The 23,972-nt window shown below is 44.6% G+C and overlaps 1 protein-coding gene across 1 annotated transcript in view; it reads left to right on the top strand.

Moving 5' to 3' along the window:
• Window positions 1-11,219: 11,219 nt before the first annotated feature.
• LOC119396606 (SEC14-like protein 2) overlaps window positions 11,220-23,972 on the top strand; it is a 37,117-nt gene continuing 24,364 nt past the window's right edge. The window contains exon 1 of the mRNA XM_037663890.1: window positions 11,220-11,400. Within this exon, the coding sequence (XP_037519818.1) occupies window positions 11,347-11,400 (54 nt within the window). The 5' untranslated portion in view covers window positions 11,220-11,346. The remainder of the gene's footprint in view (window positions 11,401-23,972) is intronic.

Genomic DNA, 23,972 nt, shown 5'->3' with positions numbered 1-23,972 from the left:
GAACTTGTTGCGGCTGCCCCTGCGTCGAACAGGTCTGCATGCATTTATTTGACGTCCTAGCCTCAACAGTTGTCCATACGTACTTCCTGAGGCAAGTCCCACCAGAGCGGCCCAAGAAGGCAAAAGAGTTCCACAAAGATGAAGGCAAAAGAAAACTAGACGGTAGGGGCCTAGCCAGACATTTTTAGATGCGAAGCAGCTTTTGCTCGGGGCTGTGTCCGTCCTTCCACTGGCGACCGTCCGCTCGGGAACCATGTGTGCTGGCACGCGCTAGCGCATTCGGGCCTGTGTAAGGGGCTGGGCAAGACGCTGTGGCCTCTCCCCCTTACACTCTCTCAGCAATCATGTGACGGCATCGGGGAACGAGATTCTACAGACGCGCGATGAACTAACTTGTTGTATCCCAGTCATAACGCGCTGGCACGCGCTAGCGCGTTCGAGCCTGAGTAAGGGGCTGGGTAAGACGCTGTGGCCTCTCCCTTTCACACTCTCACAGAAATCACGTGATGACGTCGGGGAACGATATTCTGCAGACGCGCGATAAACCCACGTGCTCCCGCGTGGCGTGGCGATGAACCCGCGTGCCATGCTCCAACAAGAGTTCGGGACGAGTAACAGCAACAGCAACTAGAGTGAATTCGTGATGTGCTCCCCTATCAAGGGCGCGTTAACATCGAGCAATGTGCCCGTGATGAACGGAACTTTAAGTCGACACATGCGCTGCTTCGCATCCCCACATGGTTACCTTTAGTGGGAGATAGTGGTGGTGGTAGCAACTTTATGAAGAACTCCGGCAAATTCGTGGCTTGGGCCTAGGCCGCCCCCGAGGAGGACCGGAGACCTTGTCTCCTCGCCGCCTCACGGGCTTGCTGGATGGCCCACAATTGATCTTGCAGGTTTGAGCTGCGCAGCGCGGCCGTCCACCGCGCTGCAGATAGTGTAATTTTTTGTTTTTTTTTTCGGTGTGGGTGGGGGGTTCAACCATGTTATACCTACGTTCGTGCGTGTGTTTGTATGTGTGCGTGTATATATACACACAAGCAAATTTGCAAAATTTCTAAGAGGGTGGGGGGGGGGGGCTGAATTCCCCCCCTCCCCCACTCCTTGGCCATCCCAGTGCTAGATGGCACCTCTTAGAAAACTTCCAGACGTAGCCTTCGCATCCATTACACGCTTTAAAAAGAGGAGGCAGCAAAAAGTGGTGACAAGTTGAGCTTGATAAGGTAACACCGTTTTCACCTTGCTGAATTTAGCAATGGTACAAGACACGGTTCCCTATAGATATTAAAGTTCCTTCTTACTCTATTCTCAAACAAGCAATACGCCGTGTTTCTTTTATTTACAACTAAATATAATATGTAATGATTAAGAAGGATGCGGATCACTGGCCGGTTATAATAAAAATGCATCACTTGCGCAAACTCAGTGTTCCTTTGTAAGCGTGGCCCCATCACACCATGTCTTGATAAAAATAGCTTGTGTAAATGAACACCACAACTTTATTATTGTTATTATCACACTTAGAACGTGTCATAATCACTGCTTGGTCATGACGACGTGACCAAACTGGACACTGCGATCAGAATTCAGTGCAAAGATGAGGTTTGGGGGGGGGGGGAGGCTGCCACCCCGGCCCCCCTGTGCGCACGCTTACGCTTTTGGTGTCGAATGAGCAACGGGACCGTCGCTGACACAACAGCTTCGGAAAGAAAGAGGTTATTGATTGAGTAACGGAGATGCTTTCTCTGCAGTGCGCCCATAGCAGATGGGTATGATGAATGAACTAATTCACCGATGCCCCACAGGACAGGTTCGGAACATACACGAAGCCTACCGCAACACCCAACAAACAAAGGGATTAAGTGAACGGGTATGCGAATAGTACACACCGGGGCCGAATGGAATGGAATATTTTTTTTTCTTCTATAGTTGGCAAATAATGTACATTAGCCATTCTCGCTGCTAACATAAGACAGCTTTGTAATCCTGATATCCACAATATCAGGGGGCAGACGACAAATATCAGCTTACCTTCGCGGCCATACCAAACATGCGTGTCGTATGCGACGATGACAAAGAGAGTGAGAGCGAGAGAGAGAGAGAGAAATCAGTATTCTTTCTATAGCCGAATAGCATATGGTGCAACTATTGTATCAGATATGTAGCAATGGTATTCCGATTTATTACCATGAGAGAACACAGGTGTCGCCTTTATAAATAGCACCAAACAATGCCATTCGCCAAATGTTTATTTTTATAAATATAACCTTGCGGAGCCAGTAAGAGCGAGTTTACTGGGCAATGTGTGACGACGCAGAGTGCTATTAGCTTACAATATATTCATGGTAGAAGCAACGAAAGCTGTCTCACTGCTGTTTAAATTTCGAGGCTATGCGCCGAGTGAATGATTCGGAAAATATCGAAAAATTATATTCTAATTCTTTTATTATATAGCGCCTACATATGATGCAATATTTCGAACTGTCGCTCGTTAATAGATATTTTCGAATGCTCGCACTGCGCTATTGAGAATTTAAGGCAATGTATGAGAATGAAAGCCGCCTTTATGTTCGTCACACGTGAATTTCTACGCGAATGTGTGGTTTTTCCTACCGTTACTGGTAGTATTAGAGGAGGCCTGACCAACATATACACCGATGATATCAATTTTGTTGTATAGTATAGCAGTAGTTGTAGCTGTTGTGGTCATCGTCCTCGTTGTCATAAAATATAACGATACAACCTATGACAACCTTATTCTTCTCCGACTCCCCACGGAGCCGATCCGGCACCACCAATTTTTGCCGCAAACTCGGAAGACTGCATTTAGTGCAAAACAAGAGCTGCAGCATCCCGCTAAGGTCATATAAGGGATTTGCCGCGCAATTTCTGCAAACACACACACACACACACCACACACACACACACACACACACACACACACACACACACACACACACACACACACACATATATATATATATATATATATATATATATATATATATATATATATATATATATATATATATATATATATATATATATATATATATATATATATATATATATGTATGTATGAAGGAAAGAAGTGTTAATTTCAAGGGCTCGTTTTCTTTGTTATACACAATATTAATGAGAACTAACAGACAATAAATTATGCCAAGGAAAGTATAGGGGTTTTAGTAATAAATGTAAGGTAATTGTGAAGCCCGCGGCAAGCTGTCTTTTCGTCCACTTTTCTTTCTTCACAATTACCTTACATTTATTAATAAAACATCCCCTATACTTTCCTTGGCATTATTGTCTGTTAGTTCTCATTAATATTGTATATATATATATATATATATATATATATATATATACGGGCATCATGCGCACTTGCGGGACAAGAGGCACAGAGACGTCAATGGAGGAGACGTTGTCCCGCCTTTTATGTCGACGTCCAGATGTGCGCAGCAGTGTACCGGCACAACACTTTAGGACACCCGGAAACTGCATATATATATATATATATATATATATATATATATATATATATATATATATATATATATATATATATATATATATATATATATATATATATAGCAAGTGCCGTTATGAAATCAAGACCGATTACATATTATCGACGTCGATCGGGCGATATCAGATCCTAAATGAAACTTTGAACTTGGCACGCATTGAGCGCCGCAGTTATCACGCCTCGTTATCTTAGATGCACGCCCTGATTGCGACTCCGTGCACCGCGCTGCACTATATTCCTTCTTTAGTCTATAGCCTCGATCATTTACAGTGCCAGCATGCAGTGTTCGGCAACTTGACTTTGTAGGAAGGTCACTCCAAGGATATCTCCTTATGCATGGAGCCTGCCCGAGAGGTTTATATCTGTATAATCTGACAAACTACTTTGTTTTATGTACATATATACGTGCGGGTATGCGTGTGTGTGAGCGTGTGTGCGTGCATATGTGTGTGTTTGTGAGTGTGTGTGTAAGTGTTTGTCTGCGCGTGTTTTAACGATCACTTGACCTAGGCGGGTCATAACTTCTATGCATGAAGGACTGGCATTGGCATACTTAGCTGCCATGGCCGCAACGTCCAACTATCGCGATCTCGCACTGACGCAACTGCGTTAGTCTTTTGTTAATGAAGCAATCCAATACGAACCGGTACGCGTAACAGGCGATGACTCTGTTTATTTCCATCATACGGCGTATAAGTACTCCAAGTTCGTATCGGATTGGCGCTCAAAACGACGGCATACTGCCAAACAGATATAACCTGAGGAACTCAAGGGCTTGATCTTTAATTACAACCATATCCTGTCAGGAAATGGAGAGAGAGAGAGAGAGAGAACGAGAGTAACATTTAAATATTTAGAGATGGAATGGCAGGCCTGCGAGGCTCTGAGGATGTGCTTAATTAACGTGGGCAAGAAATACAAACGCGAATGCATCCTGTTTAGCGAGTTGGGCGGCTCAAGCGGCCATTTACTTGCAGGCGGGTTGATAAAATTCACCTTCGACGCTTCCTTGCCCCGACCCGTCAACCTTTACACATTTGGAGGAAGGAAAAAAAAAAAAAATTGGCCACGTATCTGCGTGCTCCACTGCAAATGCCGTCTAAAGACGATAGAGGAGGCGCTGCGTGAGATATGGACGCCATCTGGCAATACGTCGGGAAACATGAGCTTGTGCAGAGGGTTTCCTTCCTCCGTGGCAGAGGGCGTTCGTCGGCGCGAATAGCATGGAATTTTCAGCGCAGCCGCATTTTCAGCGCAGCTTAAGAAACTAGGGTCTTTAGTATTACGTATCTATGTATTTTCTATTAAAGGAACACACCACTTAATACTACCTATTGATGTTGCGCCTCAGATATGCGTAATACTTACTTTTTGATCGACAACGTTCACAAGTATGAACAGCCGTACCAGTTCAAGATGGGTTGGGCGGTAAGCAAGTGGTTCAACTTTGGCCGGGTGGCTGAATCGGGTGACAGACAGACAAATAGAAAGATAGACAGACAGACCAAAATTTCTGCGTTTAAGTTCCCCAAGAAAGACTATCATCTTTAAAAAAAAACAGGAGGGAGCGTCGCGCCACAGAACTGAAGCCAATAACCGAGCGTCTCTCCACCACGTGACGCTCAGGTCATAGCGCGCGTTGAGTGCGGGCAATACAATCTAGTCTCGATTTAAAAGCGCACACTAAGCGATGACAAAACGAAGAAGACCCAAAGACCAACGCAGGCTCTTCTTCATTTGTCAACGTTTAGTGTGCGCTTTTAAATGAAAAATGAACCCTCCACCACACAGAAAATTAAGCAGACCACAGGCTCTGACACTCAGGCTACTTCAGGTCGGGGTTGTACCCTAACCCCGCGCTATTGTACAAGATTTATCCAGAAATACAGCCAACTAATGCATGTTCATTATGCGCGGATATAGCGAATCTAGAACATATGCTCTGGCGGTGCACCGCGTTACGTGGCGGAGAAGTCATCACGCCGCAAAATGGGAGGCTGCTATTACCAGCTCCGGACTCGAGGCACAGCAATGGCCAGTCCAACGGGCCCGCGACGCACGAGAGAAAATTGGTCTTTCTGTCCCGACGTGGGAGCGGCCCGCAAGGTGCTAGGGCGCATTCCGAGGGACCAAAATAAAGTTTATTCATCCGTCCATTCATGAACTGAAACCAACTCTAGCCCGCCTTTCCGCCTTACTACAATACAATCGACTGAGAATAATAATAATAATAATAATAATAATAATAATAATAATAATAATAATAATAATAATAATAATAATAATAATAATAATAATAATAATAATAATAATAATAATAATAAAAGAAGAAGAAGAAGATGGTTTTCGCCTTCGACTCGCCTTAGGCGAATGCATAAAAACACTTTGTGAAGTTACTTTTTTTTTCTTCCTTCACGGTTCACGCGAACCTGATTACTTTTTTTGGTCCGGCAGGCCGACTCAACTCGACTTGCGACCTTATCGGGTTTATGCCAAGGTAGCTATGAGCTCGGAGCCGAAGGAATCAATCAAATCTCATTGAAACAGAGATACATTAGGTATCCATTAAGCAGTGAAGCGCCGGGATAAAAATTGCACTTTTGAAAACAATCGCTTGCTGGGCCTCTTCCACCCAGACTCCGTAACATGGTGCGACGGCTATTTCCGACAAAATTCAACTACCGTACTTATTCGGGTACTACGTTAGTGCCAGTTAATGTAGGCTAATGCAAGTTGGTGTTGGCTAAATGCTGGCTAAAGATGGCTAACTCTGGCAAATGTCGGCTAGTGTTACAAAATTATGACTGTCCAACGATCGTAACCGTTTTCTAATAATGGCTAACTGTTGGCTATCCGCTGTATAACAGCAACACATGTCTTCACTCAATCTCAGTTCAGTGATTTAACCGTATACTATACCTATCTATCTTTTCTAAGCATCGCGAGATCGTATCAGGCTACGCTTCTTGCAGGCATCTCAAGCGCTATGTGAGAGTGAGCAACTGGGCGTGTTGGTAATGCATGATTCGAATTTGTAGGCGCAAAGAAGACACGGACGAGAAGGGAGACACACACACAGGGCGCCCTGTGTGTGTGTGTCTCCCTTCTCGTCCGTGTCTTCTTTGCGCCTACAAATTCGACTCAAGCGCTACGTCGGGCTATCCCCACGTAGAAACAGACTCCGCGGCAGTCATGTTCGCGGCCACGGTTTTGGGGGTCACAAGATCAGCGCGAATCGCGCGTGTTATCAGGGCGCGAGTGTTAGGCGCTGACCGAATCCGAGCTTGCGGTCTCCGAGATAAATGACGAACAGCACGTATGGTGCTGTTCGTCAACATGGTGGGGAGCTTGCGCGGTCGTCCGCTTCCCATCTTCTCACGTGGCCCTCGTCCAGGTTTCGGATGCGAGATTACGAAACAGATATGTGAGCGCTGGCGTTTCCGCATAAGATAGTGTAGTTGATTTTCGGAGATAGAGAACGAAAGGAATATGAATGAATTATGTCAAGATCTGCTAACTTTCATTCGTTCCTCGGGTGTGGACGCTTTCACAAAAACGCTATTCACATTCTATTCATCTTGGAGCAGTCGTTGTCTGGTCTTCATGGTGACGCAGGCACAGAAGACTTGTCTGATACCGCATCCTCGTCCGGCTTATCTTGAAACCTGTCTCAGACAACCTTTCTTAGATGCTAAGCAGCACGCGTTCTTCGCCTTACAGAGGTTTAGCCCTGGCACAGACGTCGCTGGATCTGCAGTGCGATAGACACACACATCGGACTCTGCCCCGAACATTCTGTGTATTTTGCGACGGAAAGACTAATCGCAAGTTCAGGCGAGCTTCGGTGTATGGTAGCTCGGAGGGCTTTTTTCTTTTTTTTTAGGTTAGCACTATAGGAGGGACAAAACAAAGTCGCGAGACGAATTGTGCGCAAGCTGACTGCACGTGTGAACCCATCGTGTTGACAAGCACAAAAGCAGCGCTGATATGGCTCCCGCACATACTCGCGTAATAGCAGCATTGTAGGGTAATGCTGGATACTCGTTGGCTGTCAAGATAATTAAAGGCAATTAAGGGTAACGCTAACACATTTCTCCCGCGTTTACCGCTTAATCGCTACTACATTTTTCGTTTGCACAAACCACTCAGAAGTGTTCGTTTTCACATTTATTTTTTCACAGCTCGTTTCTAGTAACGCCAGCAGCTACAATTACGGTTACGTCAATTTCTGGACCCTTTACAAACGTCGTTGTAGAAAATTTTCGTTTTTTTTTTTCAACCGACTCTTAGTTGCCTTCGGTAAGCATTCCGCCGAGATGCCAGGAAAATATTGTGAAAAATTTTTCGAAGACACAGAGTACAACCTCGTAACACATTTGACCGGGTGGATAGCAAAATCGTGGCTCTCGCAAAGGATTGTGGGCTACGGCGCCCGTCTGCATCGACTTACGGCTCGAGACGTCGTGCCGCCGAACAGGTACTGTTGCTAGTGCCGTCGCTTCCTGTACGTTCCATCTATAGCAGTCGCGGTCCCCCTTTCTCACAAATTAGTGCATAGTACTTTGGACTGCTGTGCAGCTTAGTTGAATAACAAATTCGATCACTACGAGATTGTTGTAAAGGTGCGAACGGTCATTTCTTCATTCAAGTCACACGCACCTCCGCACACATGCATGTTGTTTCGCAGCAAAGGGTGTTTTCACGCATGTTTTGTGACCTGTAAAGATTTGTTGCACATCATAGTGCCATGAAATATCCACCCAATCTGTTTTCATGTTGCGAATTCGTGAAATTATTTACTTACTTTTGTGTGGCAAAGATACCATCTCGGGTTCGATATAGTGAATGGCAATTGTGACATGTTTCATACTCTAAAAGCGAACAATGAACTTCTCTCAGTTTTCTGGCTTTTCTTTTTGTCCTCCGAACCTTCCTTTACGTGAGATGTCGTTCCCTCGCGCACTCGGGCAATGTGTTTCAATGCATGTGAAATTCTCCGCACTTAACGTACATATGTCTTTCAAGTCCTACTGAAAAGTATTGACACTTCCCGCTTGCAAGTCCCTGAAATACTAGAGACGCCATACCATGCAACTCGTTGTTTCAAGAGCGACTTCGGTCGTTTTACGTCCTACGATACCAGTAACTGAGAGGCTGTTTTGTTCCGTTGGCCTTTTACACGCTCGGCATTATTTATAAATTTGACAAAAAGCAGGCAATGCAGTATATGCAATGTAAGTGTACTGTATCGGCATACACGATGGGGCAGAGTACACATACTTTTGTCGGAAGTCTTTAAGTGACTAAGGAACGTACGTATGTTGACATTTGGCACCATGTGTTCATAATGTGTGAGCCACTCTGAGGTAGCCACCGTTAGCTCTCGAAAATACTAAATCAAGCTAATTCTTCAATATATTACTGCGTATTTTAAAGCATAACCATATGCCTACACTCGCATGCTGCGCTCGAGACCCACCTCACACCGTTCCTCGTGTTTGCCCATTTCTACTTCTCACTTCGTTCTCTAAACTGCGAAATATCTTCTAACCAATCGCAAAATATTTCAAGAACACAGTCACTGGACAACCGGTAACAAACGAGTCGCAGAAGTGCACTTGTTTCCTTCCCGATTACACTGAGCAGCAGGCACCTTGAAGCAGCGAAGAAATAGGCCTCGAGCCGGAAGTACCTTAGCAGACGACGCGCCGTAATGCTATCCATAGTGAAGGCTCCGAAAGATAGTTGTTGCTACTGTTATGCTCAGTAAAGAGCTCCCGGTAAGTATATAACCCGCTTGTAATTCGAGCAATGCAATATAACAATAGGGCAGGTAACGAACACCTTCGAGGCTATGCATACATATTATAATGAAGGCGCTGCAGTGTTGGCGAGGCATTGTTAAGACGTTATTTGGATTATACAGCGATCGTAATCGTTTGAAGAGTAAATCGTCTTTTTATATACGCAGTATTTTAGAGTTCCTCCTCACTTTTTTTCTTTTTTAAAATTTCTGGTCATGCATTCCAAAATCTTTCATTTCAGATCACGTATATTTGAATAAACATTCTTTAGAAAGTATATCGATTTCTAGACTATCTTATTTCTTCGAATTATTGTCCCAGTATTTACGAGTAAAGAGAAAGAGCTACGTGATCATTTTTACACTGAATACCTAAGAAACACATGCCATCACGGAGCTATATGCTAGCAAGTGCGAAATGGACCACCGACTTTTTCCTCATTCGGATACCTCTAACTTCGTGGCTTACATATTGAATTGAAGAATATAGATACATAGAAAATTATTTTTATTCGGGAAAGGGGGGACCGAAGGTTGCTGACTGTGAGATGGGGATAGAGGGAGTGGAATATAGAACGCTAAAAAGCTATAAGTCGTTCCATTGGTATGATCAATGGCAAAAAAGGGGGAAAAATCAGTGTGTGAGTGAGTTACTGTCTGTAACAAGCAAGACACAGACTCTCGCTTGTCTCTTGCTCGAAGAATGTGAAGAATGGGCGTAGCCAGGGGGGGGGGGGGTTGGAGGCGACCCAACGCCCCCCCCCCCCCCCCAAATTTCAAGTTTTGCATGGTCTTCGACAGAGAAAGACATCTCTGCAAGAAAGGTGTGCACATTTGCTGATTTGCAAAAAAAAAAAAGAAAAAAAAACTTAAGTGGGAGCGGCCAGACCTGTCATTCATTTGCGATTGGTTTTATTTTTACTGGCACTATTGGTTTCTTGTACACGGTGCGACTATCGCGTAGCGTCCAGTACCCCCGATTGGCTGTTTCAAAGCAAATCGTGCGTACTGCAAATAGTACAAATCGTGCGAACCCCTTGCGGTATACCGCATGTGGCAACGTCAAGCGCAGCTGTAACATTCCCATTGCAAATAGTTTTTTTTAGTTTTTAAGTAAAGCTGCTTGGCCTTATCAGCCGTGTACGCATAATAGAAAAGTCTGGGCTGCTGTTGCGGTGACTGCACTGAATGTGTACTGCATTTATTCGGACAGAACAATTATTTCTTTCGAACGGACATAATTATCCGTACCTTTTGTTTTACAGATTTTTAAAATAATTCTACTTTTTTATATACTTACATTATATATACTTTTACACTTTTTTTACAGATTTGTTTCATCTCGTTAAAGCTGTTTAAAGCAAAGGCTTCTTTTTAATCCACCGTTGAAGAATCTGCCACCAACGTAACATTTTTATCTTGTGTACCTCGTTTTTTGTGGGAATGTGTATTTAGTGACTTACGTTCTATGCAGCGTCCGTTAATTGCTGTCGTTCTAAGGGGGCAGTCACCTAGTCAAGCTACTATCTGTAGTAGCTTTTTGTGACTGCTCCTTTCTTTCACTGTTCAATGAAAGATAAATAAAGATTTGAACTGAACACACTGCAATCTCTCCACGTGCGCACACCGAGTGTCTTAACAAGCACATATAGAAGGACAAGGAAAATATATGTGTAAATATCGGGGCACCGTAATCGTTCGCCGAAGCCCACGTTGAATTTGTACACACTACGACGGGCAATTAACGTTGTTACATGTGCCGTTGTACTACGTGGTCTTTCTCCCTCTTTCTCTCTATCGTATTTCTCTCTCTCTCTCTACTCTCTTCTCCACCTATTTCCCTCCTCCTTCTACTAAGCGCGTATCGCTCGTGCCCAGTGATGTGGGAAAGGAGGAGGCGCGGCTCTCAACCAAGGCTGCGGCCTTGCGCTCTCACGAGAGAGCAGCGCCGGTCCGTAGAGCCACGCGGAGGGACTACTACGCGCGGAACCGCCGGCCCGAGCCGTCATTCGACAACATGAGCGGCTACTTGCAAGACCTCGACGAGCGCCAACGAACTGTGCTGGAACAGGTGAGCCTTGCTCGCCTATCACAGAGTACTGTTCTCCAATAATATTTTATCAATAACCATTCATCCATCCATCCATCACTTTTAGCTGACAATGGTTCTCTTCGGCGTCCATTTAAGTCATCGCGCAGACGTCCGCGCTTCCGTTTATTCTGTTTGTAAGCGATGCAGAAAAATAAAAACTTGCTCGCGCACGCTTTAATCTTACTAGGGCAAAATCTTGAATACCGAATGCAGTCGTCGGTGTTTAGCTACAGCTTTACTAACTAGATTGAATGGCGCCCCCTAACCGTTTCGAAAAAGCGGAGTCACATTCAATTTGCTGTATCATCTCTACTATTCTCTTTCTTTCTCTTCGGACACTGAGACCGTGGAGGCAGCAGTTTTGAATAATTGGATACCCATCAAACTCGTCTTACTTAACACATCGCCTCGGCTGCTGACCCAAAGGTGGCAGGTTCAATCCCAGCCGCGGCGGTCGCATTTAGATGGAGGCGAAATGCTAGAGGCTCGTGTGATGTAAGTGCACGCTAAAGAACACCAGACGGTCGAAATTTCCGGAACTCTCCACTACGACGCGCCTCATAGTCATATCGTGATGTTATTGCGATAGCAATCGTATGGACACTCTCGACGGGTATTTGCCGTCATGTCCCATATGAAGTCCGAATTGAGAGCATCCCTCCGCTCACCGTATTCTACCGCGGGTAAAAGCGTGCGAGCGGAGACGCGAAGGACGCGGCAGAAGCATAGATCAAATGAGTCGGTCCATCACCGTCACTCGGAAGGCGCATGCGATAACGTCCCAAACGCCCCGCCCGTCTTGAAGGAGCATGAAAGGACTCAAGGGGAAGGGGGGGAGTCGTTTGAGCAGTAACTGTGAACTTTGATTTTAAGGACGCAGTCGCGATCGCTATGCGCGCTATATTTCGGCAGCCATCAGCGTACGGCTTGCATACTCCTCTAGGCGCTGCGCTCTGAAGGCGACGAGACTTCTCTGCCTGGAGCGGCCGTATTCTCTTACACCAGTGTTTGTAGGGTTACGCGAGATCGGATCCAAAAGTTTTAGCTGCCAGCCTTACTTCGTATAACATTACAATATGTTGCTATCGCATTCATTGCTTCGCGCTTGCGGTGAAACTGTGATTTTTTGGCACGTAAAAGCCCAGATGTTATTATTTATTGACACATCGCAGCAGACCGCGTACGTTTACGGATCATGGTTCAGACTGAGGGAAATAAAAAAAATGCAATCTTAATACTAACGGTTGGCGATGTTCTGAGAGTGCTTCTTGTACGTCAGCCGAAACTGAAATTCTCTGAAAGCAGTATACAGAGCTTTACTGAAGATGTGAACTTTCTAGATGCCTACATATATATATATATATATATACGTGCCGCAGATATGAATAAATGTAATGTTTTGTGCAGCTTTTCATAATTCGCGATGCATCAGTTATTTGCATACTTCTGACTGTGCTACCAATCATTACCGTGTTATTAAGATATGATTACGCGTGATGCTCGTCTACATTGGGATTTCGTTAACTGGTATTGATAGGCGTTTGGAATTTGTCGAAATTCCTTTTCCCGCACTTTCGGCGCGACGCCCGCATTATCTATGAACCACGCGCGTTAGCGACGAGAAACTTCCCCCGAATTTGAAACACCAAGGAAGTTCTGGAGATGTGAACAGTAGCATTTCTTGGAAAAGGTCTAATCAGACGAGTCTCATAAACTTACCTTGCGCGTGTCACTCAAATTTACACGAAACAAGGTACAGACTACAAAACATCTTTTTTTTTTTTTTTTGCACGACCTTCGTTCTTGGTAGGATTTTATGAGCACCCGTGACCTTGTTCCTGAGAAATAATAATAATAAAAAAAAAACAAAAAAGAAAAAAAAAGCCTCGATTCCATAAAATGACATTTCATGGAAGCGTGCAATCTATACATCTTTCTAACGAACGGTCTCTGGGCGCCGGCGTACGCTTCGGTGTATTTGCTGCTCGCTCGAAAGTACCCGAAATGTTGGAGCACCTGCATTCTCCACAGCTCGCGCGCACGATTTTTCTCACAGCCAGCGTGGACTTAATCAAACAAGACTGGGTGCGTGTTTGCTCATCTCTATCCTCCCGCTGCAACGTTGCAGTAGATATCCATCATCTTCCGCGGATCTAGTCAGTGATTGCTCAGGTGCGCAACGATCTTTGTGAATGCGAGTTCTGTAGAAGTCGTAGAGGTCGAAAATATTTCGTGAAATATAAATTGCTATTCAACGCTAATAAAAATATAAAGTGAGCTTACATGCATTTCTCAGAAATAAATAATATTTACAGTTGAAGAGAAATCTGTACTTTTTTGAAGGGTGACCATCCCGTGAACAATGTCTTTTTACATTATCGCGTTGTTTTCTGTATTTATTTATTTATTTATTTATTTATTTGGGCCTTACAGTACGTCAGCTGAGGACGTTCTATGAGCTTTCTGTAGTAATCTAGGCTCAATTTATTTATTAGTGCGTTTCTGTCTCCTCCTTCTCTTCCCCTCATCATCATCATCATCTTTGTAATAATATTCACCACCATGTCATCGTAACCACCTCATCCGAAGGAGCAAGCTGCAAGTTTAATTCACATAATTATACTAGGGGATCCAGCAAGAGTATAAAGGGTCACAAGCATCGCACATAGCAAGTATAGCATCATGAGCTTCCATTAACCCCTCCCTCTCCCTCTCTCTTTCTCTCTGTTTACTCGAAGCTCAGTGCACTTGGTTTTTGACTGTCATCATTTCAAAGAAGTAAAAGGAACAACTGGCGCACTCTTACGTGTAGATACATCGTGACTGAAAACATTATCATTGCTCGTCTTATGCCGAAGCACTTGATAACGCTTGGGGTCCGCCCCCTTTGTGTGCTCTAAAAACATGCCACGATTTCCACGTGCGACCATGCAAGTTCGTTGGCTTCGGGGTTCCTTGTATAGGGCTCCGAAAGTGGCTTTCAGAGCCGGATATCGATAAGAACAAGAGCGTGGTAAAGGAGAACAATGACGCGGTTGTCTCTGAGCACTGCTAAGTAATTGTCATGAGGCTGATGTGTTAAGCAACGTCCTTTGGTCAGAATCGCGTGTGTTTGAGACGTTCTGTTACGCAAGATACGCCACTTGTGAAGGCGAACGGTGATCGCATGACGACTCGCCGTTTGATATCATGTCAACAAATTAACAAGCTTCAACTCGCAAACTTGTATTAGAGATTTTTCGCGTTCTCTTTGTGAACTTTTCATTGTCATATTGTTTTCCTTATTTGTTTCATCTTCCTATTAACTAATTAATTTAGACATTCATTCAATCATTCATGTCACACGGCATATCGATAAGGAATAGCCGACCAGCTCATTACGTAGACGTCCCCACAGCAACCTACATGCGTACAGCAGCACAGCGTAGTCCTGTTGTGTTTCAATTAAATAGTTTAGTTAGGTTATTGCTTATTTGCTTAGCTCGTTGGCGATGGGTCTGTAAAAAGGGGCTGTGACGTGCTGCTAACGTTATTTATGATGACCTTTAAAAGGCAGTACCTCTGTGAGGTGTCTAAGTTATGTAGCTGAATTTATGTGGTCGGTCAAACAGTGGCACCAGACGGGCTGGAATTTGATACCAGGCTTTAGGTGCTGCCATTTCGCTGACATGCCGAAGCGCAGCAACAAAGCAGGGCTCGTCTCATAGTCACTATCCTCGAAGTGTTCGGAGCACAAAAAGTCCCGCTTTGAAGGCACCCACGTTGGCTGCGATGGGCGCGCAGCGCGAATCCATATCCTTCGAAGCTTCGGCTCTGTCGGAAAGGTATGACAGGGCTTGTCGCTCCCGACGCTGCTTCTCGCACACCCTAGCGCAGAACAGCGTTGAGGCATTCTGCGTTGTGTCAGGTGCTTCACCGTTCACATTGCTTACCAGCACACAACACAAACGGCAAATTCGTAGACGCGGGCGCAAGCTCCACTTGCGAAAACAAACATACGGCCGATAGCGCGGCAATGGCGTCGTTAGCTGCCGGTTGAGCACACGCACGGAGAACACCTTCCCGACCGTGAAAACACGTTATGAGAGAGACGCGCAGCAGCGGAGCGCAAGAGCGTTTCTTTTCTCACAGACTCCATCCGGGTAACTTGAGATCTGGAGACTTTTCGTCCGCTTGCTCCTTGAAAATCCCTCTACGTCTGGGTACTACCTAGGCAACTGTTTATCCCTAAGAGACCCACCCACTCGGCTGCTTGTTGATGGTGCGTGCTACGAATACGAAGTTTGTGTGCGCGCGGATGGTGATCTGCGGCCGAGGTGTGTTTACTTTCCGTCCGTTCCAGTTTTACACCCATCGAACGCTTCGAGATTGCCCCCTGCTTTAGTTAAAGGGCCTCGCAATTTCTGAAGATGTCGGTCTTGTAGACGACGAACTTTTTGCATGTGGGTACGCATTTGTACTTATAGTAGCGTAGCTGAAAGAGGCGGAGCGCACGTGTTGCGTCCGGGACGCGTGTTCACAGTGAATGCGCTGCGGGCTCAGCGATACTGAGTGACAATCCACGTATGCTGGCAAAGTGAGAGTCAAGTGCGCTCCGTGAGCGACACCCTGGACGGTACTTTAGCAACTGTTAATCGTTACGTCTGGGCGTAACGCTAGACACCGCCTTTACATCGATCGCGTTTGAGCCCTATGGGTATTGAATTTACGAACAGCGATGGCCGCCTTCTTCAGCTTGAGTAAAAGACCCAATCATGATCAAGAAATTCGATGTGGATCAGGCCCGATTGTGATCGAAAGGGGTTGTGTGACACCGGTATTATGTTTTTCACCGCTTGTCTGAAAAGGCTGAGTGAGGAAATCGGTGTCATATTCTCAAAACGCTGCCTAATGCATCCAGCAAAGCTGCTATTGCCGTGGCAGTGAAGTCATGCCAGCTAGACATGTATTCAAATGTGCATGGTCATTCTTTTAGAACTGACCTTTTCATATTAGTGTAACGTAAAAGTTGCCCATGCAGACTTGCAGGGAGTACTGAAAAACCCAAACGACATTACATACAAGCACAAGCAAGGTTTGGGGCTTTGCGTAGGCAGAGTTGCTTTGGGGAACGCAACATATAAATCTGCAAGAATTGGGCACACACCCAACAGCCAGTATCAAGCATGCTCTTTACCTTTCCAGTGAGTTCGTAAAAACTTGCTTCGCAATAGGTAAGCAGATATAAACACATCACAAAATGGAGTAGAAGTTTTGTTTTATCTGTTACTGCATGCCTTGAGCCCAGAACAGCAGGGCAAATGAACAGAAGTAGTTATATATGATACTTAAGTTCCTGTGTAGTAACGCCCTATTTCAAGTATCATGAATTGCCAACTCACCCAATCAGCCATTCTGTTCGGTATATGTGGATGTGTGTGCATGTGTGTTGTGTGTGTGTAAATAAGTAATGAACATAGAAAAAAAATAGTTGGTTTAATAAACACATGAAGCACAAGGCTAACGAATACACAATAAGAATTAAACAATGATCAATAAAAACATATCATTCACATGCACCAACATCATAAACAAATGTACGACATGGAACCATACAGGTGTATTACAGTTCAAGATTCATAGTTCTCATTCTCTTTGTGGACTGGTGGTAGTTCGTCCCAGTCATTTGATCGTTGAAAAAAAAAAGTGTTTAAATGTCTTAGTGATCTCATTCATCTGATAGCTACAGGGTATAGATATGTAAAATGCAGCGATCATAGGCTAGTGAGTGCAATCCTTGCCCCCAGTTTGAAGAACACACACAAAAAAATAACCACTAATGCACAGGCCAACCAGGTATAGCCAGGAAAAAAAACAGAATACTTTAGAATTTCCCTAGAAAACAAATACGACACCTTAGAACAAGAAACAAAAGACATAGAGGAAACCACAACTAGACCGATTTCTGAATCTGTAGTCGAAGTTGGAGGTAAAGCATCAATGCAAGAAGTAAGCAACATCTCTTGAACCACAAAAGACTGGATAAAGAAACAACAACAGATAAGTGGGTGGGCATAGATAAATAGAATTTGCTTAGCTATTAAAGCTATCAATAAATATAAGCCCAGTGACATATGGAATTATGATATCAAAGAGCAGTGAAAAAGGTGATGGCATCGAAACAGCTACCAGGCAACTCTATAGGAAAGACCGAAATGCATGCAGTGAAAGATAAGCATGGCAATATTAATGGTAAACTGAATGAGTGCATCACTTGTTACACCATTAAACAAGATAATTTATGAGCTCGTGGCAATTTCTATTCAGGCCACATGGTTTTGAGAACACTGAAGAACTTATAGTTTTTGGTGCAAAGTTAAAAAAAAGCAATTCGTACCATTCTTTTCCCTCTTAATAACATACTGCCATGAAACCAAGGCGAGTAAAAGTCCTTGATTACTTTATCAATAAAAACTGATTCAGTGTTTCAGATTAGCAAGCCTTTAATGTTGAAGTAAGGCCCGTATTCTGAAATGCTCCTTGCCTCAGCGAGGAGGCCATAACTGCTTCAGGACGCCTTGCCATGTATTCTATAACGCTTCTTACCAAGGTTCCCTCACTGAAGCCTTCCTTGGTGCTCTCTTGAGTTAAGGTAGCACTAGGGCAACCTTCGTGCCTCCTTACCTCGCACTAAAAGGGTGCTTCTCTGAAGTACTTTGTCAGTGACACTGTGTCCGATCTTTTTTTTTTTTTCGATCGATTCCTTGTACTTCTGCACGAGCTCTGTAATTATATCCTTCCCGTTGCCGATCAAAAATTGCTTGTCGGGCATGTTTTTTAATGTGCGGCTGAACAGCGGCCAAAATTTTTCATTAAGGTGGTGCAGCACGAAGAGGACAGGGTACACACAGACGACGAAGATGGAATGCTTACTGCCAACTCATGCTTCGCACCTCAAAGGGTTAAACATTCTTTAGCGAGACCCGTATTACACCTTTGAATGCGTACCACCCTGTGTTTGTGACATCATATACTACGTCCTACCTTCCCGTGCAGGCAGTCAAAAACAAATGGTGATCCTCCTGCACACAAATCGTTATTGCAGTCACCGCTGTTGGGTTCCCAAAAGCTGTAGAAGCTCACTGCAGTGTCAAATGAAAAAGAACCACATGTCCTGCATGGTTTCCTACTTCTCATTCGGGCTGGCTATCACAGGAAAATATTAGCAACTGTCTTAAAACGGGTAAAATTCAGTGAAAACAGCTCTCAATGGCACAAAATAAACTTCATACCAGTAAGCACACATAAAGTGAGAACAGCTAAGATGCAAGCATTTATGACAAGAGAAATCAACAAGAAAGGAGACATGGTGAGAAAAAATTTCCACACTCCATTAACATTGGTCCTTGCCTTATTAACTGAAACGTCATGCTTCCTTGTTTAGAGGGTACAGGTATATGTGGCTTTGTTGGTAGGTGGGCAGCTGCAATTTGAAAACAACTACATTTTCCCACTTGTGTGAATGTCAAAAAAATGCTGAAAGTACACGGTAAACCATTCATGTGTGTCACTTGTCAACCATTAAGCAGCATATGCGGAATCGGCAACAGACAGGCAGGTACACTCTTGCGACAGAGCATCGCAAAAGCAAAGGTCAAGGGATGAAGCAACACAATAGTCAAAGGTCACAGGTTCTCAGTCAGGAAACAAACCAAACAACACAAGTGACATTCCCATTTCTGTTGTTTTGATGTCAAGTACAAGAGCAACACACGAAAAAAAAACTAATTTCAGTATAACAAAGGAGCAAGCATTTGCAGCTACAAATGTTGGTTGTGTGCATCTGCTCTAGTCTGCAAATGACAGTTGTAGGTAGAAGAAACTGCAGTAGCAATTGAAGGGGTGCATTCGTGGAATGGTTAAAGTTCCAGTGCTGGGCTGAACTGAACCAAATGAAGTATCCCATGCCTATAGAAGTGTGTCACCCATCTAGAAGTTAAATGTACCATCTAATCTAATAATGGTGCATTTAACTTCACATTTTGCATTAAGCCAGTTATAAAGTCTCATGACCAACGGAAAACTTGTCTTAAAAAGGTGCACCTTTACCAACCACCAACTGTAGAAACAAAGTTGCAGGTGCATTCACACCACTGATACACCCGTGCGACAACATGAATGAAAGCAGTCATGCTGCTTCTCAAAACATTTCGCTTCTCTTTATTTACTCACCATGTAGACGTATCCTTGTCATTGTATGTCCAAATATTGAACACTAGCCATGTGATGTAACCAGCAGTTGCAATTATTTCTTATTACCACCTGACGTCTAAGGATCCTGCTCGGCTCTTTTTTTATAGAAGCATGGACACTTTCATTACTTTGAGTGCACGTGCCCTAGATTTTTAGCATCAACTATATTAAAACTCAATCACATGCGCGGGCAGAATAGCTATTGCAAGTAATACCGGTGACACGCAGGCACTTTTGATCGCAGTCAAGGTTGACCCGGACCGGATTTCTTGATCGCGATCATCAATCATTGCTGCTGCTCGGTCCCGACTAATCCGGATCGAGTTTGACGCAGACATCAGTCAAATCGCGATCTAGGAGCCAGATATCGATGCGCAGATCGCAATTAAACAATTAAAAATGACCGTGTAGGTACACCTGATCCAGATCGAGCCCAATCCCGATCGGTCGTGATCGCGATCAATTGCCCGTGTGAAACCGGTATAACGATCAGCGAAGTGCTTTCGTTCATGCCAATTTCCAAAAACGCACAATATTCTCAGCTACACTGATAATGGCAAAGAAAACTCATCTCGAGGCGTTCGACGGGATTAAAGACAAGGACGGACGGCAAGTGACAGCGCGACTATGGTGGCTACAATAGCGCGACAGGGCTACATGGGATCATACTAGAACACTGTAGATCATGCACACCCGGCGAGCACGGACGCGCCGTCCGCCACCAACGTCAACAACAAAAACCTCGCGCGCGCCGCCAGCCCGCAAACAAACGACGAGCAGGGATAAAAAGAGCATTGCACGTGTTCCTAGGTAGTACCCAGACATAGGGAGATCTTCAAGAAGCAAACGGGGAAAATATCCCCAGATGCAAGTTACCCGGATGGAGTCTGTGAGAAAAGAAACGCTCGTGCGGAGCGCGGCTTGCGATGTCGATTGGTAAGCGATTTTGCAGCGAGCACGGTTGGCGAGTCGGTCTCCGTGCAGTTTCGCGTCACTTCCTCTCTAGTTCGCGGCGCAGCCGCTAGACGCGCCAATTTGCGAAAAATGCATTAAATTCATTATATTCTGCTAGTCTCTTGCTGAAATGAAGGTTGTTTCAACAAATTTCAGCACCCAATCTTTCAATTGGGCCATTTATCTCGGCGGCGAAAATTTTGTTCAGTATCCCTTTAAGCTCGCCGTTGGTCCGTGCGGCGTTTGCAAAAAACTCGGCCCGAGTTTGGCGGGTATGCGCCACTGACAGCGGATATGTTCCAAGCAGCTCCTACAGAATAGTCTACAGAAAAGCCTATTGAATAGGCTTTAGTACTCCCGCTCTACAGCTTCCTTTTGTTTATATCCTTTTTTTTATCGCGCGCCTGCTCTTCTCTCCGCTGTCCTTTCCATCTTTCTTTCCCTTTCCCCCTCCCCTTAGTGTAGGGTAGCAAACCGGATGCTACAATTCTGGTTAACCTCCCTGCCTTTCTCTCGTTTTATTATCTCTCTCTCTCTACAGAATAGTCGTCGATGCCTAGTGATACCCAATCGATAACCAATCAATAGCTATTGGATAGCCGATCAATAATAGATCAATAACCAATCAATTCTAGAAAATGCTTGGGTCACCATAGCCTGACCTAAATGCATGATACCTTGCGATAACCAATCGATAGCCAATCAATAGCTAATCGATAATCGATCAATAACCAACACATAGAATATGCTTGGTCGTGCTTACCCTAGACATGTATAGTATAGTATAGTATAGTATAGTATAGTATAGTATAGTATAGTATAGTATAGTATAGTATAGTATAGTATAGTATAGTATAGTATAGTATAGTATTTCAAGTGGTGGGAAAGGAAACTGAAGAGGAGGGCAATGTCACCAGCCCCGCTGCTTCCTAGACTTTGCACCACTAGTGCGTAGCTGCCCCATCTTTTCTTCTTTTTTTTTAATGTTGGCCTCGTATCTCAGCTTTTGTCATCCCTTTTCTGTCCCATACTCAGGAGATTGGGTGAGCGTAGCCCGATGCGTTTACAGAAGGACCGATCCGGTGTTAGCCTACGCACTCTAGCAATCTGTCGTTATGCCTACCTTGAATGAACCGAATCGAGGTACAAACGAGTGTGACGCGCCGAAGTTGATAACGATATATAGCTCGCAATATTTTGCCTCTTTCGAAAGGTCCCGAAGTTGCGTCGTCGTGTATGTGAAGGTGCTGCGATAGGGACGAAGAAAGAGAAGTGATGGGAGAGAACAAAGAGATATCGACCAGGCTGCATGCCAGGTCGGGCTACCGCGCGCTTTGAAAGAAGACAAAGAGTGCAAGAATGAAATGTGGCAATGTGGAATGACAAGCGACCTCAATAAAAGATCAGATTGCGATATCGGAGACGGCTGGTCGCAGACAAGCACATTATCGAGAGAGCATTATTTATAGGAAAACGGAGCATACAAATACGCATGCCACCGGCACAACTTCGAGGCGTATTCTGCGCCGGGTTTTTTTGCGTACGACAACGCCGCCACCAAAACCTGTAACACATAACAAGCTTCGCTTGAAAACTATGTTCAGAAACGGTCAAGGAAAAAAAAGTTATCACGACGGATAGCCGATGTGAGCTGACCTTAGCCAACAGTAGCCAACAGTTAGCCATCATCAGCAGGTTCTGGTTGTACACGAGCAAATCGGGTAATTATATTAGGTGAGAACCTATTGGTATCGTATATCATCATGGCACGTTACGTTACAAAATGTGTTTGTAATGCCTATACGCGGACGTTGTTTGTAAAGCGCACGCACGCACGCACACACACGCACACGCACACACACGCGCACACACACACACACGCACACACACACACACACGCACACACACACACACACACACACACACACACACACACACACACACACACACACACACACACAAACACACACACACACACACACGCACACAAACTCGTGTTCTACATTCAGTCAATTACTAGCGGTCATTTTAGCGGTGGACATCAAGAAACGGCCACAGAGTTTGCACATCACGGACCGCGCAAGGTCATTGTCCCATACGTATACACTGTTCTGCAGCATCTAATTTGCCTAAAGCGGTGCGAAGGGCGAGCCTTTGGTATTCGTGCGACGGGCAGTCACACGAGAGGTTATTCAAGGTTTCTTCTGTGCGAAAACACCCTCACGGCCTGGGAGTTATCGCTGGTCTAATCAAAACGGCCTCTACGGAGAGTTGCCGGGTTATGGCGCCGTAGAAACGAAAACAGTGTGAAAGAAACGCAGGACTAAAATGCCTAAAGGAACAGCCTAACGAGTGAAACGTCACACACGCGGCTGCAGTACTCAAGAGTAAAAATTTTAATGACGCCAAATTATATAAAAAGCAGTATAGATATACAAAGGCATGCGATGAATGCAAGACATTCAAGAGAGACGAGAAAATAATACTACTCCTGTAGTTTAATTTTTAAGGCGAAAGCCTTCGATGCCCCATCAAACGCAAAAGTTGACCGGCTTCCCGCGTCGGCCTCCCCCGTAGGCGGCGTCAACACGAGTGACGCAAGAACACTTCATGACGTCCCCACATGACGTCATCATGACGCCACAGGTCGCTAAAGCTTGTGACATCATCATGACGCCACTGTGACGTCACATAACGTGACGTCAAAGACGCCTTCGAGTCGTCTTAGGTGAATGTATAAGGGACCCTGTGAGTTTTTATTCATGCGATATAAGAAGATGTCGGCGCAAAGGCGCCGGCTATATACTTCTTGACTCATAAGTACAGGTGGACCATACAACAAGGAGGGTTCAAAATAACATGTGAAATAATATTCCCAAAGTAACATTAGGGCGATAGTGTGGGGTACATACAGCGTACATTCTTGGTATCGTATACACTGCAGGATAAATAACTCTGAGACAGTGCAGAAGAAAGCGCAAATAATAATGTCACATAACAAGATGCTCTGACTTCAGCGGGCGGCATGTGCAACACGCAGTTGCGTTATCACACACAGATATAACAGAACATGATATAGTCATAGTTGTTTGGGTTTAACGTCCCAAAACCACGATACGATTATGACGAACACCGTACAGTGGAAAGCTCCCGAAATTTCGGCCTCGTGGGGCTCTTTAACATGCACCTACATATAAGTACGTTGGGCTCAAGCATTTTCTCCTCCAACAAAAATGCGGCCACAGTTTTCAATAATTTTTTCAACGATTTTAATGCGCACTTTTGCTGGTTGAATTCATTGTCGAGTGAGGTATGTCTGGCAAATACAAGAGGCAAATTCTGCCGTTCTTTTGCTCCATTCACCA

Source organism: Rhipicephalus sanguineus, chromosome 6, assembly GCF_013339695.2.
Source record: "Rhipicephalus sanguineus isolate Rsan-2018 chromosome 6, BIME_Rsan_1.4, whole genome shotgun sequence".
Taxonomy (NCBI): Eukaryota; Metazoa; Arthropoda; class Arachnida; order Ixodida; family Ixodidae; genus Rhipicephalus; species Rhipicephalus sanguineus.
This window is presented reverse-complemented; position numbering and strand designations above follow the sequence as displayed.